General features: G+C 38.7%; 1 protein-coding gene across 1 annotated transcript in view; it reads right to left on the reverse strand.

Annotated features, from left to right (window-relative positions):
• Positions 1-14,736: 14,736 nt before the first annotated feature.
• LOC118338322 (carboxypeptidase Z-like) overlaps positions 14,737-20,330 on the reverse strand; it is a 9,328-nt gene continuing 3,734 nt past the window's right edge. Inside the window, exons 4-11 of the mRNA XM_035675618.1 lie at positions 19,328-19,552; positions 19,000-19,232; positions 17,761-17,922; positions 17,457-17,615; positions 16,911-17,046; positions 16,558-16,697; positions 16,175-16,274; positions 14,737-15,382 (exon numbers count right to left, since the gene is read on the reverse strand). Of these exons, the coding sequence (XP_035531511.1) occupies positions 15,024-15,382; positions 16,175-16,274; positions 16,558-16,697; positions 16,911-17,046; positions 17,457-17,615; positions 17,761-17,922; positions 19,000-19,232; positions 19,328-19,552 (1,514 nt within the window). The 3' untranslated portion in view covers positions 14,737-15,023. The remainder of the gene's footprint in view (positions 15,383-16,174; positions 16,275-16,557; positions 16,698-16,910; positions 17,047-17,456; positions 17,616-17,760; positions 17,923-18,999; positions 19,233-19,327; positions 19,553-20,330) is intronic.

The following is a 20,330-nucleotide window of genomic DNA, read 5'->3' on the forward strand; positions in this document are numbered from 1 at the left end:
TGCAAAACCTCGTAGATAATTAGCAACACCAGAACATTCAATTAAACAATGCGTGGTGTTGTTAGTTTTAATTTACTGTGGGTGAAAGAAGCGCAGCGCTGTTTCTTCCGCCTTCGTGAAATGAATGCCAGGGGAAACCACGACATCCTGGCAAGATCCTTGATTAGTTTACTGGGTTTCGTTGCTGGAGAACGATGTTCTTGCCGCAGCCAGTAGTTGTGACGTCATCGTGGCAAAGTAGTGAATTGTCCTCAACAACTTGTAGATAATATAGACTAGTCCTACACGTAAATGTAAGCATATTAAGATGTAAATGGATAATGTTCTGTAGATGGCTTAGCTTGCTAACGTTAGTTCTATAATACATTTACAGACTACTAGATCTTATTTTGAAACTTCTGTTGAGAAACACTAACTAGCGAATGTTATATTAAACCGGATGTTGTCGACCAGTTACAATGAAGAAGAGGCGAAGAAGAAGGGGCGTTCCAGTCAGCGAAAACGGGAACCCCACACGCACGGAACGCCCGATTTGTGGCTGCACATGCTAACATGAGCATGCTAACACAGTCACAATGCTCATGTTTAGCAATTATGATGTTTAGCGTGTTACCATGCTAACATTTACGAATAGCTTCAATTACAAAGTACAGTTGAGGCTGATGGTAATTTCATTAATTTTGCAGGTATTTGGTCATAAACCAAGAAGGATTAGATATTTCACTAAAAACAAAAGACATCAACTTCATGGTGGCATGAGAGGAAAAGTCGGAGGATCATCAAAGACAATACGCTTCACTCTTGGTTCACGGTAATCAGTCCAAAAGTTGTTGAAATATTTAGTTTTGGAACAAACTAGGGGGCAGATATTGTGGCTAAAAATAAACCCAGTCAGCATTCCCTGGTATACAAACTATATAATCTCTAAATTACCCCAAACATCACTACTGTACTGCAATATTTTGTTACTTATGTGCAAATACAGAGATATCTGTGATAAGCTATCAATAACATCAGCCAATTTATGGGTCAGGCTCCAGTACACATAGAGGACAATTTAAGCTGCATAAAGGAACTGGATTCACTGTTTGTGCAGGAAATTGACAATATGGAGTACATTACATCCCACACACATCTGAAACACATTAATACAAGTACATTTAGGTTTATGGCCAAGGCCCTAGGCCAAACATTAGTGTAAAAAAAAAGCACATCTCATCAAGGATCCTGCCTGTTAAGTGATGCTTTAAACTTCACACACACCCCTCTAGTAGCTCTGTGATCACTCCTTTCATTGATACCTTGAGAAAAGGAGAGAAATTCACACTAAAATAACAGTCTATTTATGTTATAGTGTCAATTTTGTCTTTATCCTGCTCCCTGACTGTCTCAGGAGGAATATAATGTCAGCAGCGCAAGTCTGTGACATATTTATAAAATGAAAAAACATGTCTGAGACAAATAAAAATCCATGATTGCTTTTTATTCTTCCCTACAGAGATCCAAGCCTGCAACATTTTCCTTCCGACAGCCTCAATTGAGCAGGAAGGATTTTTATGATGGCAGGGCATCTGTGACTCAGTGTCTAGAATAACTCTCTAAATAAAGAATAAAAGCAATCTGCTCTCGTTTCACTCAATGCACCTTTTCCTTCCCTGTTGCCAGGGGGATGACCAAATGCATTTCATATGCAAGCGTTGCGCTTCACTGCCTCCTGAGCACAGAACACAATCGTGTTCCACTTTAAAGATGTTAATTTTACATTTTTAATGACTGGCTGATGGCTTAAGTAAGTGAGTACCTCTTACAAGGAAGGATGAGATGTTCTAGAAATCCTCCTTGCCACACCTCCGATCCCTCGTCCTGGATAGAATGATCTCTCTTGGTGATACATTTACATACATTTATATTCAAAAAGATATAAATTTTTTTGGATACAAACTATTTTTTTTTTATATGACCGTTGCACACTCTACACATCATGGCTGCAGTGGAATCCAGGCAAGGAGATTCCTCAATTTCACAGTTGATTAGCCCGATGCCAGGATTATCTCTTGTTATTTTAAGGCAGATAATACAAGATTATGACTTAATGGGATATGTGAAATCAGCTGGAAGACACCGGGGGCCTCTCTCAAAGAAATATCTGCAAAATGTAGTTTGTGCTCGTCAAATGATGAGCTGGTAAGTGAAATATTTGACCATAACTCTGTATCCAAAGGGAGTATTTGACACATAAATCATCTTTGCGCCTCACATTAAGAGTTCAGTTTCACAGTTGCTGAAAATTACGGAGCTTTTGAGCTTTAGGTCATTTTACAATTTTGTAAACACCTTCATATAAATTCTGCACATCCCACTTCCCAAGGGCAAGCTAGCTTCCCGATGTGGGCAAGAGAGATTTCAGCGGGTCTCAGCGAGCTAAGCGGTTTATAGCACAAACCCTGCTCTTTTTTCCCTTTTTTTTTTTAAAGGTAATTAGCTTGTGCTCAATGCTGTCATATCCATAAGTGCAGCTGCTTTTGAAAAAACAGGGCAAGAAAACAAGAGGCTAGGCCTCCCCAGGGTCAGTGCCCACCACAGCCTGGATTATGGCACCAAAGGAATCCTGGGAAGCGTGTATTGATTTGGCCTGACACTTGCTGCCACATTTAGCTTAGCCGCTGCTGACTCGCAAAGGCTTCAAGCAGTTATCTGCCATATTCTCTACTATCTTTAAAGAGCACTGAGAAATTACCTCATGCCATAGAAGATTTATCATCACATAATTAGCTCGGTGCACCTAACGGCAGATCTCTTTTGACTACTGATACAAGCTTAAAGTTCATGTGCAGAGGACTATGCTTAATTAACTTGTTAGCATGAGCATGCTGTGACGAAACACTGGCCTTTATAAACTACATTTGTTTTACAAATTGTCTGGCTGCTGTGCTGTATTGTGGTGTCTGATATCTGCTTAGTTAGAGGGAACACTGATACATTAGTACAGTTTAATTAATTAGAATATGATCTTTTCCCAAATTTAACCAAGTGCTACCAGTGCCTATACATTTGCTTTTGCAGATTAGTTGTATATAAATGTAATTCACTGAGATAGATTGTTGGTAGCACAATGCAACACTAAAATATATAAGTCAATGTAACACTTAATTTAATTGCATCATTAACTCTTGGAGAAATATTTGGCTCTCTCTTTGTGATGTTTAACAGTGGCCTTCTAATGTTTACTGACGTCTGTCTGTGCACATATTATATTTCATATTGGTACAAAATTGTACCAGTATCACCAGAAGTTGGACAATAAAAAAAACTCAAGGTCCACTCACAAGTTTCTTTGGCAGTTTTAACAGCATATCATGGTCTTCCTCAGTCAGGAATGGGTGGCATCCTTGGTCTTTGTCTGGACGTCCATTGGCTCCAGGTCCATAACTCTGGTCCCTGACAAGTTTTGGCCTTCGGTCACGAGATGACAACTGAGCAAACTCCACCTGCTGAAAAAAACATGACATGCGGTTAAAACCTCTGTGAAAAAGCGAGTTAGCGGACCTTAAGTTTTGATTTCTTTTATCAAAGTAGATGTCTTGTACACTGACTGCAAAAACACCACACTATGACTATATCTGTAAATCCAAAAGGTGAATAATTGTGAGCCCAGAGGATGTGTTGTTAATAGCAGCTTGCCTGTGAGCACCTCCCAAACATGAAGCAAAGAACTCTCCCTTACATACTTGTAACAGAGGCAGATAAAGATTTTAAGCTCTGAACAATGGTATGGTATGGTGGATTACAAGTAGCATATATCCAGCTATCCATGTGGAGCCATACAGTACTACAGCCATTTTTAGTAATGTTCTGTGAAATTTTGTCCAGTGTCATAAGCAAATTTGACTCCTCACATGCCCAGTGTTCACATTTCTACTCAGCTGTAAACATCTCATCACCCAGTGTTGCTGCTCTGCATGATTCTGGGCAACTACTATGTGCAAAGAGCAACTCTTGGCAAATATTCGACTGGAATCATCCAACACTTTACCCTTTGAAGCACCCATTGGCTTTAAGTGGCCAAATGCCATCTTATTTTATTTATGTTACGGCACTTCTGCACCCTTTAGCCCGGCACTCTCTTCGAGCAATAAGTCTCACCCCTTTTCCTTTCCTTGTCAGCCAGATCCGATTTCTCTTTTTTATCGTAACGTTTTCCATTTAATTTAATTCTCTGGGTAACGGTTGTAACATCATAAGGCATCTTCTCATTTTGCATCTCTGTCAACTACAAATGCAGTTTTGGAACTGCACTGGATGAAATGGGCAAAGACAGCTTCACAATCGCCAGGGGTGTTATTCTAAGATCCGGCTGGAATCAGAAGTTTTGTCGGTTTCAGTTAACCAGGGCGCTGCTAAATGGCTTAAGCCAAGCATCAGTGCACCCAGCGAAGGCTCTGAGATATTGCTGCATGACAGCTAAAGTAGCTGGGTGCATCATGGACACGTACCCAGCCTAAAGAGCCCTCAGGCTTTCTCTTCTTCATGACTGACTTTTAAGTGTTTTATCCCTGGGACACAGTGATAATGTGCATTAAGATCAAGAACACTTATTTCAATTGTGCTTTATGTTTTATTCTGGCCTTAAATTCGCCAGTGTCTAGACTGTGCGTTGCTGAGAATAGCTGTAGAGGATCTCTGACTGTGAGAGGAGAGTTGACTTTAAGTATGCCAACATTAGTCTTCACTATTATTTCGCTGCCAAGAAGCAATTTATTTATTTTGACTTAATTAAAAAGGAACAAGCAAAGCAAAATGATTCCATTCTGTAAACATATGTTAATTCATGAATATACATTATAGAGAGGAATTATTCCTCAGTCTCTTGATATCTATATACCAGTCAATGCTAAAATAAAAACTGCTAAATTCACCAAAACTAAAGGATAATGCTTATTGTAATAAAAGAGAGGAGAGCTATAAGGGCCAGAGGATTGAGCTCTATCATGGTTTGGCTGCAGTTAGCAATTACAAAAATGTTTAATATCACCAAACATATCCTTTAAAACAATCTTCTAACATTTGTGACCAGAGATACTATTGCACTTATTTAAGATAGTATTTTAATATTTAATAAAAGCATTTTAGCATTGCTAAAACAGGCAGTATAACTTAAATCATCCTGTGGATCCTGTGAAATTTAGGGACGATGCACTCCTGGAACACCTGATTCTGTAATATCACACTAACAACTGTACAGTACATACTATATAAACCTTAACAACAACCACGAGTGAAACTTATTCAGGCTATAAAAATGGACATAACTATAGAGGTTGTGGTAGCTCAGTTGTTAAAGAAACAGACTCTTAAAGGTTGCTGTTCCAAATTCCACACTAGTAACATAGTGGCTCCTAGACTGCACCCATACTGTGGAACAAATCAGCTGTTTTGCTTATGAAAAACAAACAACAAAAAGTTGATTAAACTACATATATAATTAAATATCAGACTCATGCTAAAAATACCTCTGCAGGCGAAATGATTTTGCAGAGACGTCCTCCTACAAGCCCTCACACACTAACGATGATGACAGGTGATGTCAATTAAAGTCCAACAGGGTTGGAAAAGGAAGAAAGTGTGTTGAAAATTTCACAGGTAAATATGCTTAAAATACAAAATACACTAATAAACACACACAAGAACGTCCAAGGTCATTTCAAAGTCTGATTTAAAAGGCTCCAAGCTCAGAAGAGACACAGAATAGGAAAGCAGTGTAATGCAACACCTTATAATGTGCCAAAATATTCCTACTCTCTGACACAATGAATTTAACTCTATGTATGAAAGTACATTTATTAATATTCATACACTGGAAAACGTCCAGGTACTGTCAGTACCTAAACACACACCCTCAAACCTGATCAATCCCACAGCCTGGGAATCTTCAAATCTCACCACAGCAACACAGTTTGATATTTATTCCATCGGAAAATACTGACAAAAATAATCTAGATTTGTCTTGTCCACGCTTTATTCCATGCAGCTGTACACCAAACCAGAGTTATCTGTGCCAGACCACTGACCTACTCTGCCATCCATACAGAGCCAAGTGCTTAACTAGCAGGCTAAAAACAATCCAACCTAAACACAACTGGGTTAAGACCAAATGTTCAAACTGTGAAGTAAAGACCACACAATCTTACCTTTGATGTTAGGAGACATGTGCACGCCGCCCAAAAGTAAGACCGATTTTTTGTTTAAAGTTTAAAGACCCCAAGAAATGAACACTTTCACTTCCTGGAAACCTGTTACTTCCTGGACAGGTAGGCATAAACAGGAAGTCCAGCAAAACAGCTCCCGAAATAAATGTTACAAATGAGATCCCTCTAACTTTTAACTAAAAGCCCATTTATTTATACTTCATGTCCTTAAATGTTTTAAAAGACAATACTTAAGTACATTGCATTAACTAAAAATGGCACTTTTTTGCTCTTATACAGTAAAATCTTCTTATGACAGACATGTTGTTAAATCTAAAATATATTAAGGTATACTGGGTATTTCAGGGAAGTAAGGATACATTTTAGTCATCACAAGAAAAGTACATTGCAATTGTTCCCTACTAAAATCACATCTTTCTGAATTCAAACATGAACATTTATTACAGTCAGACAAATCATCAATGTTTTGTTCATCTGCATTATTCATTTTTCAGTCGCTCTAATGTTTCAATGGCTGTCAGAGTGCATCTCTGTTGTGTGAACTTGGTCTGTTTCTGTGCACTCCAGGAGAATTAGATAAGACAACATGGTGAATTCAGGCCTGGCAATAAATCATTTTATGGGCTCAGATTAACCACAACTAATAAATCATCTTTTCTAGGTTGAGTACACATCCTTTGCAGACAGTCAAAGTAGAGACAGGGAAGATATTTCTCGTACTGTAGATACAGTCTAATACACAGGGTCTGATGTAACGTGTGCTCATATGTAACACTTTCTGGCACTTTTCTGATAAGTCAGTTTTAAAGTTGAGGCATGGGCTTCATTACAACTCCAGTAATACCTGGTAAAGAAGAGCAGATAGGTGTAAACAAAAGTCCAAATTACAGGAATTACTTTTTTCTACAGATACTTGCTTGCACCCAACGCTCCACAGGCCCTTTATTTATTGATTTTGGCTACATGCTACAACACAATGCTATGTGGTTGACAGAAACTGGAGTTTACAATTTCAATTATCCATTCAACTGTGTTTAGTTAATGATGAAACCAGCAGCATGGCTCTATGGACGGTTGGTCCACCACTTTGGTCCAGACTGAAATATGTTGTCAACTACTGGATGGATTGCCATTACATTTGGTTCATACATTCAGAGGATGAAACCTAAAGACTTGGTGATGCGCTGACATTTCTTTCAATCGCCACCATGAGGTTGACATTTGTGGTTGAGAGTAAAACATCTTGACAACTATCGGATGGATTGCCAGAAAATTCGGTCCAAACATTCATGAGCCCTTTAGGATGAATTTTAAAAGCTTTGGAGATCCCTTTACTTTTCATTTAGTGCCACCATCACATAAAAATGTGTCCAATTCTTTATGACCAAATACCTGCAAAACTAATGACAATCCCATTAGCCTCAGGTGTGTGCTAATTAGCAAGTTCTGCATGCTAACAGGCTAAACTATGAAAGAGAGCCTGGTTAATAGTACCTGCTAAAATCAGGATGTTAACATTGTCATTGTGAGCATATTAGCTTATTATGCTAATGTTAGCATTTAGGTCAAACCACCACAGTGTCAGTACAGCCTGACAGAGCTGCTAGCATGGCTGTAGTCGTGTTCATACCCAGAAAGACACACAAATAAATGAGAGAAGTTTGCAAATTTAGAAACCATTTCTTCGATGGCAGAACTAACAAAATAATTTTACAAAGTTAAATAAACATGCACAATCTTTAAAGGTTGTGCTTCCCTTATTCCACCAGGAAAAGGCTTCTGACTTAGATCTCCCCTTTCAGAGTATCAGAGCATTGCAGGAATACATCAAAACAAACGTACACAATCAAACTCAGGAGGAACATGTCAACAAACATGATTCTTCATCTGAGCCTGCAGGTCAAATTAAAGCCTGTGGGGCCTCGTTGTACGGCGACCTCTGACCGTCACGCTGATGGAGAAACCAAAAATAAACCAACAGAAAAACCCAACAAAGAAACTCTCCAATCCTCAACGTACCTCCCAAGTTCATAAACACTAGTAGTCATTCAACCCGGACGCAGCCTCTTATTTTCAAAAGGAAGTGACTTTTCACAAACGAGCAGCTGTATTTTCTATTGTTATATCCTGTTGCGGTTAAGGATCCCAACACTATTAAAGTGGAATCACCTTAACCCAGTTGGACCTGCTTTTGTCATAGCTGAGGGGTTTTCTACAAGAACGATTGGTGGGGTTTTGTATACACTCACGCTCGACTGGTCCCATTATCTTTGCTTCACGTGTTCCACCCCGAGTTTGTTCAGGGTCTGTAACAAAGAAAGTAGCTTATTATCACCCACCGGAGGAGTTGTCTGCACATGTACGATTCAGTAATTGCTGCCGCTTAACAGGCAGACTGAATTGGACTTGACATTGAGCCATTATTAGGAAATGAAATGCTGTTTTTGCAATTATGGGAGTTTGGCAGGGCCCAGTGAATCTCCCCTTGAAGGATAAAAAGAGAATAGTTACACACACATACATACAGACATATTGTGTCATATTTAAGAGTATACACCATGTTTTTCACTTGATGTGTAATAAACCAAGGGTAAAATGTATGAATAAAAGGAGGATTTTTCCACTGAAATGTCGTTTTTTTTCTGGATGAAGAGTCATTGTTACTCAAACCAGACTCATTCTTGTGACTTTGTTGGAACTACTTTGTTTGTTACAGGTTTAAAAAAAAAAAAAAAGAATGAATGACTTGCTGCTGTTCAAACATCAATCAGTGACAGCATTAGTAGTGTCCGGGACTACCTGTTGCAGGACATTTGTTCTTGTGGGTAAAGAAACAAACAAGGTGTGACTTTGACCTGACAGCAGAATAAATCAGACTTTAAAAAACTTTACTCCTGCATCAAATAAGTGACTTTAGAAATCATACAAAGTCAGACAGAAGATTTGCACACCATACCGCTTCCAACATGCCTGACAAATATCTCTGTTAGCTCAAAACACTGATGTTTACTTACTTTGTATCACTGTGTACATCTTTTGCCTGATTTCTTTATTATTGTTTGAGAGCTGGAATATTATTTTTCTTCTTTTCTGTCCCACTAATCAGTTCACAACCCCTCAAATTTATCTTGTGACCCCTAAGAGGGGTCCTGACTGACCATGGCATATATTAATGCATAATAAAAATAATGAATGCAATAATGAAATTCCTTTAATATTAGCATTCATTTGATTCTGATGTAGGGAGTAAGTGGGGCAGAAGTGACACATTAGGCATCTGAATTACCATTTTAGATTATTTATAATTTATGAAGGAAGAGTTTTAACCCCTAAGCCACAGTACAAAACAATCAGCATAATGTCCATTAAGAGTAAAGCGTGTGAATGTGTGATGCTGATTGAAAATAATTCTCAATTATATATTAAAATAGCAACTTATAGCCCATTTGTTTTCTTTGGCTTTTTCTTGATTTTATAACTTGTTATTGTCTTTTATACACTATATATGTCCTCTGTCTCCCTCTCTCTCTTATTCTTCCATAACGTTTGCTTGTTTGCTTCAATCAAATTATGCTGAATTACTGCACTCTGATTCAAAATCTGAACTTTAATGTTGTTTGCAAATATTGTAAATAATGAAAAGTATTAAAACCTGACAGCTCCATACATTTACATCCAAATCTTAAGTTTGTATACTAAAATCAGTTAATGAGAATTTTAAAGAAGAAATAATAGTAACCCCCTGCTGTGCTACTGGCACCTGGTGGCACTATATTCACATGGTGGACTGAGCGTTCATAAATAGTCATAGTTACAAACTGATCTTGAGTAGGGACATAAGCGTATTAAAGCTCCTTTGAGAACAGAGAGCAGCTTCACTGAACTGAAATGAGGCGTTACTTACCTACTTGCCAGCAGCATGATGCTAATACAACATGGCAGCTTGGGGCAGCTCTATGCTACTTTCTCAGCCTCACCAAGTAATTGGTGAACCCAGCACCCCACCTGACATGGGTGGCTCAGGGAACTGGTCCCAGAAAAAGCAAACAGGGTCAATCCTACGTGGGTTTGTCGTATGTTCACTAAAGACCATGTGACAAGGAAAACCAGTCGTTCCTTCAAACTTACAGAGAGAGGCGCTGGCCCTATTCGACGCGTGTTTGGTTTGGTTTAGACTTCAGGCCCATCATTCTGTACATTCGTTGGGAGGGATTGTGGTGGCATTAACGTCAAGTTCCAACATTCCTACAATAGTTTATTCGGTGGAGCAATGGGGCAACTTTTTCTGAGCTAACTGTCAGATACACTTAGTATGGAAGCCGTAAGAGGCAACAGAGAAAAAAAGTGGTGATCCAAGTCTGATGTAAATAGTTTTCTCCTATGTTTATGACTTAAAACTGCAGTAAAAATTACTTTTTCATGTCATATTTGCTGAAACTTTCACAATATCCTAACAGTAGTACACAAAACAGATAATCTGTGAATTGATTAGCCTTCTCTGGCTCGTCCTTGTGCTCCTAATGTCCTTTGCAAGGTCTAATGCGCCCACCTGAACGAAAGCGACTAATCAGAGCCGAGAAAGATAATTGATTTTTGAGTCATTAAATACACTTAAATACACAGACACTTTTTGGCTTGGAGCTAGTTGACTGTTGATTCTGATGCCCAGATCTGTCTCTTGTACTTCTGGATTTAGGATATAGAAATGTTTCAGCAAATATGAAGTTACAGTTAGTTAAAAGTTTATAAAAATGACTGCCACTTTAACTTCTCCATGTGCTCCACAAGGTAATTGTGTCTTAGTTAACATTACTTTCATGTCTGTCTTTTGGTTAGGAATGTCACTAGGAGAAATTAAAACTCACCTGAAAGAAAACATGAATGCTCATTTAAACTGTGGTGTAGAAGTGCACTTCAGCCTCTTGTGGCCAAACTGAGTATTACAACAACAAACACAAAAAAAATTACCTGCCAAAGTTTTTTTTAACATGTTCTTAAGTCATAAACACGAGAGAAAATAATTTTGAAAATAATATCAGACTGAGAATATGGATCACCAGATTTTTTTGGTCTCAGGGTTTCTGTAACTTACTAAAATAACTAAAGGTTTCTCATAACATCTCACAATTTCAGAGCCTACATACAGTGACTAATATAATATTACATTTCATGAACGTTGACAGATATCTTTAGACTTGTACTTGAATGAAGATCTTATCTTGATGCCAGATGGATGCTCACAGCATTAGACAGCTCATTATATATTTATTTGATTCCTAAGAGCATTTTTTAGACAGAGGAAAATGGTAATAGCTTTTAAATTATGAGTAAACCCAGTTTGTTTCTCTCATGTAATGTAATTAAAGAGTAACTGCACCCTTCAGTCAGGTAGTTCCCTCCCTCTCAACAAAAAATACATCACAGATCTGCAAAGGACAGTGACTTTAGGGAGCGTGGCCTCAACACCGACCGGAGTGGTTGACAGACCGACCACAGCTGAAGGCAGCGTAGCAGGAACAGCAAGCTGGGTTTTCAGAGATCTGGCAAGAATGTATATATGTCATTTAATTTAGGTTACAGCTCAAAGGACATGTTTATGGTTGGAGTACCTCTTTGAATGTAATCTGTAAGCACTTAATCAATGTGCGCATACTGTAGGAAAACAAAGAAACTGACAGGTGTCAACAAAACACAAAAAGAAACTGGAGAAAACAGGTTAAGTAACCAAAATAAGTGATTGTTTGACTGATCCATGATACTGTGTGCAAAGAAAAATGTGCAGTGTCCTTTAATTTCCAATAAATACATGGCTTTCAACTGGCTAATGTAGCCTTTGAAGTCTGTATCATGGTCAATGGACTGCACTTGGCTTCGCACAACGCATTTTGCTCAAAGACACTCTGACATGCAGAGGGAGGAGCCGGGTATCTAACCACTAATCTTCTGATTAGTGGATAACTCACGCTACCTCCTGAGCCACAGCCATCCTGTGTTTTATTGTTCTCTAGGTCTTTGTATAGTTCTCAGAGTACTGAGAAATGCAAAACGATATGGACTAAAAAAACAGAAAGAAAATATATAAGGTGAGATGCTTACACACATATACTGAACTACGCTGCCAGCTGCCTATTGCTTTGTCAACTTTTATCTCACAGTCTGACCTCTTCAAGCTGCCCAACTTAAACACCTCGAACAAGGTTAAATACAATTAAAAAGCTTATATCATCTATTCACTTCTAAAATAAACCAACATGTGTCAACTACAACCAGGGGGGATAAAGGGGGAAGCTTTCTGGGGCCCACAGCCGCTAGGGGGGTCCATTAAGACCAGCAATAATCATGTTACATAGGAGAGAGAGAGAGCAAGCACATGTGTTATTATGTGTAAAGCAGATTTGAGGAAGACCCATTCAGTGTATATTTTGAGGGCCCCCAACCATTTCTGCTGGTTACACCTGAGCTTTAGATCTGCTTTGACCTGATTGACAAAGTGGACAATGTCGTCTATTGAACTGCTTCTTGACTGTTAGCATCAGCTCATCTTAATATCAAGACAGGACACAAAGAGTTCAACATACAACAGTTGACAACATGAGTCTTCTCTGATTACTCCATTACTATACAATGAATACTATCAGGGAGATCATTCCACCCCGAGCTATGATAACACCAATCTCCAGGTACCACTATGCCACAATGAATTCCAATATTTGAAACATACCTGTATGTCATGGAAAAAGACATTGTTGGTGCCATCTGTCAGTCTACTGAAAGCTCTCCACAGAAGGTTACGTGTTACTGGGACAACGTACAGTGTTTTCCTGCTGTATAGATGGAGGCCTCTCCTCCGCTGTTTGGCTGACCGAGTTTAGTGCCAAATCATGTGTTTGTGTTTTGTAAATCCCCTGAGAAGCCTGTTTTTTTTTTTCACTGACTTGTCATGGGTCAAATAGTTCACTAAGCAGACTTTTCTCTATGATTCTCTAATAGTATTCCTCGACCTTTATGTGGGTGTAATTTGCTTTTCCCATGCTTCTTTCATGACCTTACATAAAAATGCTTAAGAGCTGTTTTGTTTATAAGATTTGGGACTTCACTGCACCCTGGGGCTCTTGTTCGCTTTACTCCATTTTGTTCTACTTTTCATTGTTGCGATCTTGTGTCTCTTTGGTGCTTTGTTAAGGTGAATATGTCTTGTTGTGGTGTTTTTTTTGCCTCTTCTGTTTTGTTCAAGCAGTTCCTCTATTCTAGCCACCCCTCTTTTAAGTAGACTTTCTTCTTTCCACTCACATTATGGTTATAATGATAGTAATAATAAATAAACATGGTTATGTTTATTTATTTCCTTTCTTCCTTCCTTGTCTTTTATTCTATAAGTTTAATGGTTTATAGAAATATCATAGGAACTTTCACAAGCCAAAACATGCTAGATGAGCTTTGCACCTCAAAGTATTTAAGGTACAGATAAGCTCCCCCAACAAGAATTAGATTTAAGTTCACAAAACATCCTTCCTGCTCACGTGTGTTGGAGGTAGATATTTAATTATATGCTGACGTTTCAGTGATTGTCCTGGATTAATCGGGTCATAAAGGGGTTTATGTAGAGTGCAGGTTGTAGCTGCTTCAAAGAACATTTTTAAAAGTCTATAGTTTTAGATCCCAACCTGGTGGGAGGCAGTAGAAAATTAGTAAGACAGGATAGAAGGCAAAACATACTTGTTACACAAAATCATATATTTTTTCTACTATTTGCTTACTTTTTGTGGAAAAACTGGATGCTTTTACCTCTTGAAGCCTCTAAAACAAATTAAAAATGAAACAATCAGAAGGGATGATTCCACTCTTTAGTGGAACTTATCACAGTATTTTCATATTTAAACATATGTGACGTAATAATGTAGACACTGGTTCATTTTAAGGCATCATGAGGTAAAAACACCAGTCAGATGACTGCAGTTTGATTTTTAAATACTATCTAAATTATATCCTTAAAAAGGTTACTAGGAAATATGTATCACTTTTGTACTGTATGTTATTTGTTGAAATACTTTTGATTCTGAATCAATATGTGTAATCTACAGTCATTTTCATTTTCAGCTTACAATCGTTGGAATTAACTTATTTTATAGTCAACCACTTTGTTGTTTATCTGCATTAATTGAAGCTACAACTGGAAGCGAAAAGACAAAAAGAGGAAATCGGGAAAGCCTTTAAGTCCTATAAAACTCTGACTCAGCATAATGCTCAAGACACACCTGCACAGCACCATTTCTATCTGTGGAGAACAAGCAGACTCAGAAGTTATTGCAGCCTGCCCCCTGGTGGCTACCTGGTTTCATTACCTCCTAAAAATCTAATAACTGAACCAAATTACAAGTGGGAGAAATAATGTAAGCACTCTCTCAACATATTTATTTCCCTTTTAAATGTGTTTTTTAAATGTTGTTTTGATCCACTTCTTGTTTGAAATAAATTTGCCAAGAGATATAAAGAAAAGTGTGGTTAGGTGCAGCTGTAAGGACTCAAACTGTGACTGTATAAAAGCTCTTTATTTCTGCTGTAAAATTGTTACAAAAGTCTTAATCTTTCATTTTATTATTGTAATTAATAAAAGTTGTGTTATTGTCAAGGCAAAAGCTTAAGGTGCTTACGTTACAGTTTCAAGTTTGGATTTGGGACCAAACAGAGCACATGTAGGTTAAAATGTGAAAGCTAACATGAAGGCCAGCCAGCTAGCTTTGACACTTTGTTGGTGTAACACCAACAAACAGCAGCACCTTTATCACAGTTTGTGTGTATGCTGCAGTAGTCAAAGCTCTAATAGTGTCTGAGTAGCCAGGTTGGTGCAGGTCCGCCCGGCAGGACAAAGTAGTTCCACCACCAGGGCTTCTCTGCTCTCTCCTCGCGGATCTGGCTCAGATCAGCCATCTGGGTGTAGCGTTCGTACTGATTGTAAGGGTCAAAGCGGTCGTAGGTGCCCATAGATGGGAGGGTTTCATCCTCTGCTTGCATGTCAGCCTCTTCTGCAGCTTTCTGCAGCACAAAGTCTACCCGGCCGGCTGTATGCATGCGAGGGGGCAGGTGGACTTTCTTCAAAGCTCTGGTGTAGCCAGGGGCTGAGGCGGTCACAATGTGGATTCCAGGGGTGAGGAGGCGCCAGTAGTCTCCGTTTTCAGCTGGGTGGGGAGAAGGAGGCCAAATGTTTAGAGTCATAATTTACATGCGTACATGAGTTTTTTGAAGGGGCACAAAATCTGTTTACTCATCATGGAGGAAAGCCTGCGTTATCAGGGGCTGGTCTAGAGGGGTGGATTGGGGTGGCAACTGCCCTAAAAAATGACCTGCCCCCCAGTTTAGAAGAAGTCCAATGCCGTCAAATGTAACACATTAATTTAGATTAATGTTAAAAACACAAAGAAATGGAAATGAACACATTATTTTCAATTTAATAATCTGTTATAGCCATATTGTAGACTCAGTGAGAGGCTTTAATTAAAAAAGACTATTTGGAAAAATTTCAGAAGATTTGGAAACAAAACACCGGTGTGGAATTTGTGAATTCAGGGAGGGTCTAATGCAGCATTCATGTCATACAGGGTGAATGGTAGAGACATGTTGGTCATGTGAGGGTTACAAATACTGTGCATTGACAATATGACACTATATTTATTTAATGTGGGTTTAATGGTTTTAAATGGTAAATTTGGTTGACGTGAGGAATCTTTGTTTGGTTGTCAGAATATTTCAACCTTTGTTACATTGATTTTTCTCTTATACTTCATCTCTCGCAAGAACCCTAACTTTATGGACGTGTGATGCTAAATGGTTGGAGTGCCCCCTTAAGAGAACAAACTTTGCCATTATGAACGCAAGAACTTGGAAAATGCACTAGTAAAACCAACCTAAAGTCATATTTTTGGCTAATCTAATACACTAATTGCATCTTGTTAGCAGCTTATATTTATTACCTGTGGTGACATCATGCCGTATTCCTCTGACTGATATCCGCGCACCGTTGATTGCATTTCCCTCCTCGTCTTTCACAATGCCTTTGATACCTCGATGGGCCTGAGGAACACAAAACAAGGTGCTTACTAAGAACAGAAAGACAGAAAAACAAACTTCTCATATAATACCAACTCTAAATGTACTTAAATAATGACAGAGGATTAGTCATTATCCACTACAGAGCACGCAGTCAAAATAGGGATGCACCGACCTGATACAGTGGATGTATTTATAGAACTCATAGCCTCCACTTACACTGTAGTTAAGAAACATCTGATTGATGCATCATAGAGCCAAACACCATGATATCAATAAAAACAACAAAGCATAATCATGTTCTTACTGTCTCCATAAATGTGGTTAAAGCCTCTTGGTTTTCATGCCAGGCGGTAAACAAATCCTCTTCGGGGGGGAATTTATCACAACCCAGCTCCACAGTCACCTCAAAACAGTTGGTGTGAAGATAGTTGAAGTCCTGCATGCCTGACCGGGGACACAAACAAAAACTGCTTCACCCAGAAATCCACAAGAAGCTGTGCTGACCTTTCCCCTACACCGCCTCAGAAGTTTCCTCCTCACTGCTTCTGGTCTTACAGCACCCTCTAGTGGCTCCACTAAACACTTTTATTCAGATTTATCCAGACATCAACACCGTGAAACTATTACTGAGGAATAATGTTCACTTTTTCAACTCACTGCCTGCTATGCTGGACCACTGCGCTCCGTTAACGATTCCTTTCTGACTGATGGAGTGAGACGATCCACAGCGGGCGTTTTCATTGGACATTCTTTCATGGGTAGTTGCATATGTCCTCGAAAGAAACTTGAATACCTACAAAATAAAAACCTGAGGGTTATGTTTCTCTTCCTTAAGTTCATTATATATGTGAAGACATTTATTTACATTAAGTTTTTGTCCAAAATTAGGACGCAGGGAAAATAAATGACTGTACACATCCTAACCAGCTCTTTCCATACTCACTGTGACATACCAGTAAATTAATTCATAATAAATATGTTTTATAGGTCATAATATATATAATATATCCACTTTCATGCTATTTTAGTTATTGTCTGTAGCTATTATTCATAAAAGATTTTAAAGACAAAGTTAAGTCATGTTTTTCTTCTTTTATTTGGTCAGTTCAGTTCACTTTTGACTTGTGAGGAGAGAGACTTCCAGTCAATACCAATACTTTAATACTCTGGAGGTGATTGAAGTGTTTCAAGGAGCCCATTCACCTGATCATCAGGTGTTGGGGAGAACATGTTGCGCTCCAGTGGGTGTTTGGACAGATCGTAGGGGTAGGACACCACCAAGTCTCCGCCGTGGAAGTTAGCGGAGAGCACGAACGGGATGGAGCGGATCCATTTCATGACAGCGTAAGTCTCCGGTGCAACCTGTATTGCAGCATTAAGACTTATTCGGACCAAGAAATGAAACAAGTTTATTCAACTTAAAAGTGGTTCCTCAGCAACATCACACATTAGGCTATAAAATATCATTCACTGACATGACATATATGGATAAAGATTCATACTGTACCTTACCAAACCAGTAATAGTCTGGGATTGGGATGTGGTCGGTGCGGTAGCCCTTTTGTCTGCGTCTGCTGTAAACAACAGACGTTAAATCAGGGAAGTTTCTGTTCAGGTCGATGTTCTGAGCGTTGTTTCGGCCGATGTTTTGAGAGTCATATCGATGACCCTGCAGAATTCAGAAATTAGAAAATTAGACAATGACATTTATTTTTCAGCTAAGTATTAATGATTTTAATGACTTTAATGACAGGTGTATGACCACATTTATCATAAATCATGGATCATATATATATATATATATATATATATAAAAAACTATATATAACAACAGTGAGAGTGTGTTTTACACGTTTCTTTACTTGTGTTTTAGCTGATTAGGGCTATAGCCATTGACAGTAAATATAATGGACAGAGCTTCCAGGTCTGAAAAGTAAAGCCAATGTGGAAGTATCTTAAACCTTATTCTATGTAAAGGCCAGTAGCTCCACTGGCTGCAATTAAAAACGACACCATGCACTCTAATAGAGAACGAGCCGACTTCTCATTTGATTTATTAGTAAACAGTTTCCCAACATGTTTATGGTCTCAATCTCGAGTTTTAAGTCTTCTTCCATTCATTATGATGTTCATTTAGTAAATGATGGTCCAATTTAGAGTGAAATAGACAATAAAGCATTTATTGCTTTAGGGCGTGGCTACCTTGTGATTGACAAGTAATTCTTAGTCCACTGGCTCCGTCTAACTGTCACGGGAACGACCACAATGCTAAATTAGAGGCTTTGAAACAGTAATCCACAAACCAATGGGTAACATCACGATAGGTTCACACTTGGTTATAACTAGTTGTTATTTTTATTATCGATAAATCTAAAATTTATGTTCACCATGAGATACAAGACCACAAGGTAATGTCTTAAAATTATTGTTGTTTATTGTATAACTAATAGTCCAAAACCCCAAAAAATTAAAATTACCTCACATTTAAGAACCTGGAAACAGCTCATGTTTGGAATTTTTGCTTTGAATCTCAAAAAGCAGAGTGCAATAGATGCTGTAATGTGTGTAAATGCATGTTTTCTATCTTGAAAATGGTCTGCACTCATGCTACAAGGTTTTTAAATATCTTACGAGCTCTGCTATGTTTCACTGTAACATTTAATGGATTATTAGGGTGTTTGGTCGGTTTTCTAAATACAAAACAAATATGACTCAAACTGCACAGCGATGACGGTGGAGAACTGACCTCCTCCTCATCATCACCGTAGTTATTGTCCTGGACTCCAGTAATAGCCAACTCGTATCCGTCAGGGTTCATGGAGGGCAGAATATGGATGCGGGTGGTGTTGATGAGGGTCTGGATGCGCTCGGTCCCCAGCAAATACTCAGAGCACAGGTACTGAGCCAGGTAGATCAGCAGCTGCCGGCCCAAGGCTTCATTTCCATGCATGTTGCCGATGTACTTTACCTCGGGCTCAACTACAGAGGGTTACATTTACAGTGACTAGTCTAACTTTGTTGATAATGAAAAAGGATGCAGGCCAATTACACAGACCTTTACGAGCTTTACTTACGCAGTTCATGTTCACCAGGGTTGTTTGAGAACTCAATCACAAGCAGCTCCCTGCCCTCCATACTGCGGCCGATGCTGTAGGTTTTCGCTATGTCGGGGCATCGATCCTCAACTTTCTTCAAGACACTGTTCATCTGAGCGTTGGAGTGGTAACTGAAGTGCATCGTGGTGGCAGAATCCTCAGGAGGAGGGATTTCCATGCTGTCAACGGCCTCTACATCCTGCTCTGTTGTAAAGAAAAACACAACATGTCTTATCGCATTTGATCAATGTGCTTTTAGATCAAACAGTGACACATTTTTGATCTATTGAAGAAAAAAAAGCTGTCTCCATTCTTGTAGATCTGCCAGTCTATAAATAGTTGCCTGGTATGTACAGCAGAAACCAAAAAGAGGGTGAGGAAAGCCGATATAACACAAAGTGCCTGATGAGCCGAATGTGCTTATTTCAGCTGACACATTAAACTGGTAAACCAGCTGAGGTCTGCCCTTATTTTTGTATTCACACTTACAGAGACCAAACCACATGGAACACATTAAACCTTCGTGCTGCAATATTCAAATTACCTATAAGACTGTATCTGTCCAAAATTTCACTACTGCTTTAAATGAATGGTTTTTACACTGTAACGCTGCTGTTACAGGTTCCATATTCTTCATCTTTAACAAGAGCCTGCGTGTATTACTGACCCGTTCCCATTTAACAGGATTTACTCTGACATATGGGGGCACAAACATACACCTCTTCATCTCTTTATTTATAAAAAAAAACATGTTAAAGTAGCATTAATGGATTTATTTGGCCTCTTGGGGGTAGCAGAATAAGCTGTAAACAAAACACAGTATCACCTCATATAGTTGATATGGTGGATGTGTTTGCAAACAGTTGCCTATTTATACATCAAGTCGAAATATAGCTAATATTAGGATTTATTGTATGTTTTGTTTCACTCTCCTTTCAGTTGTTTTTGTCTCCATCAGCTCCTGAGAGAAATACCTGGCTCT

Source organism: Morone saxatilis, unplaced genomic scaffold, assembly GCF_004916995.1.
Source record: "Morone saxatilis isolate NCDOM2014 unplaced genomic scaffold, NCSU_SB_2.0 Contig4, whole genome shotgun sequence".
Classification (NCBI taxonomy): Eukaryota; Metazoa; Chordata; class Actinopteri; family Moronidae; genus Morone; species Morone saxatilis.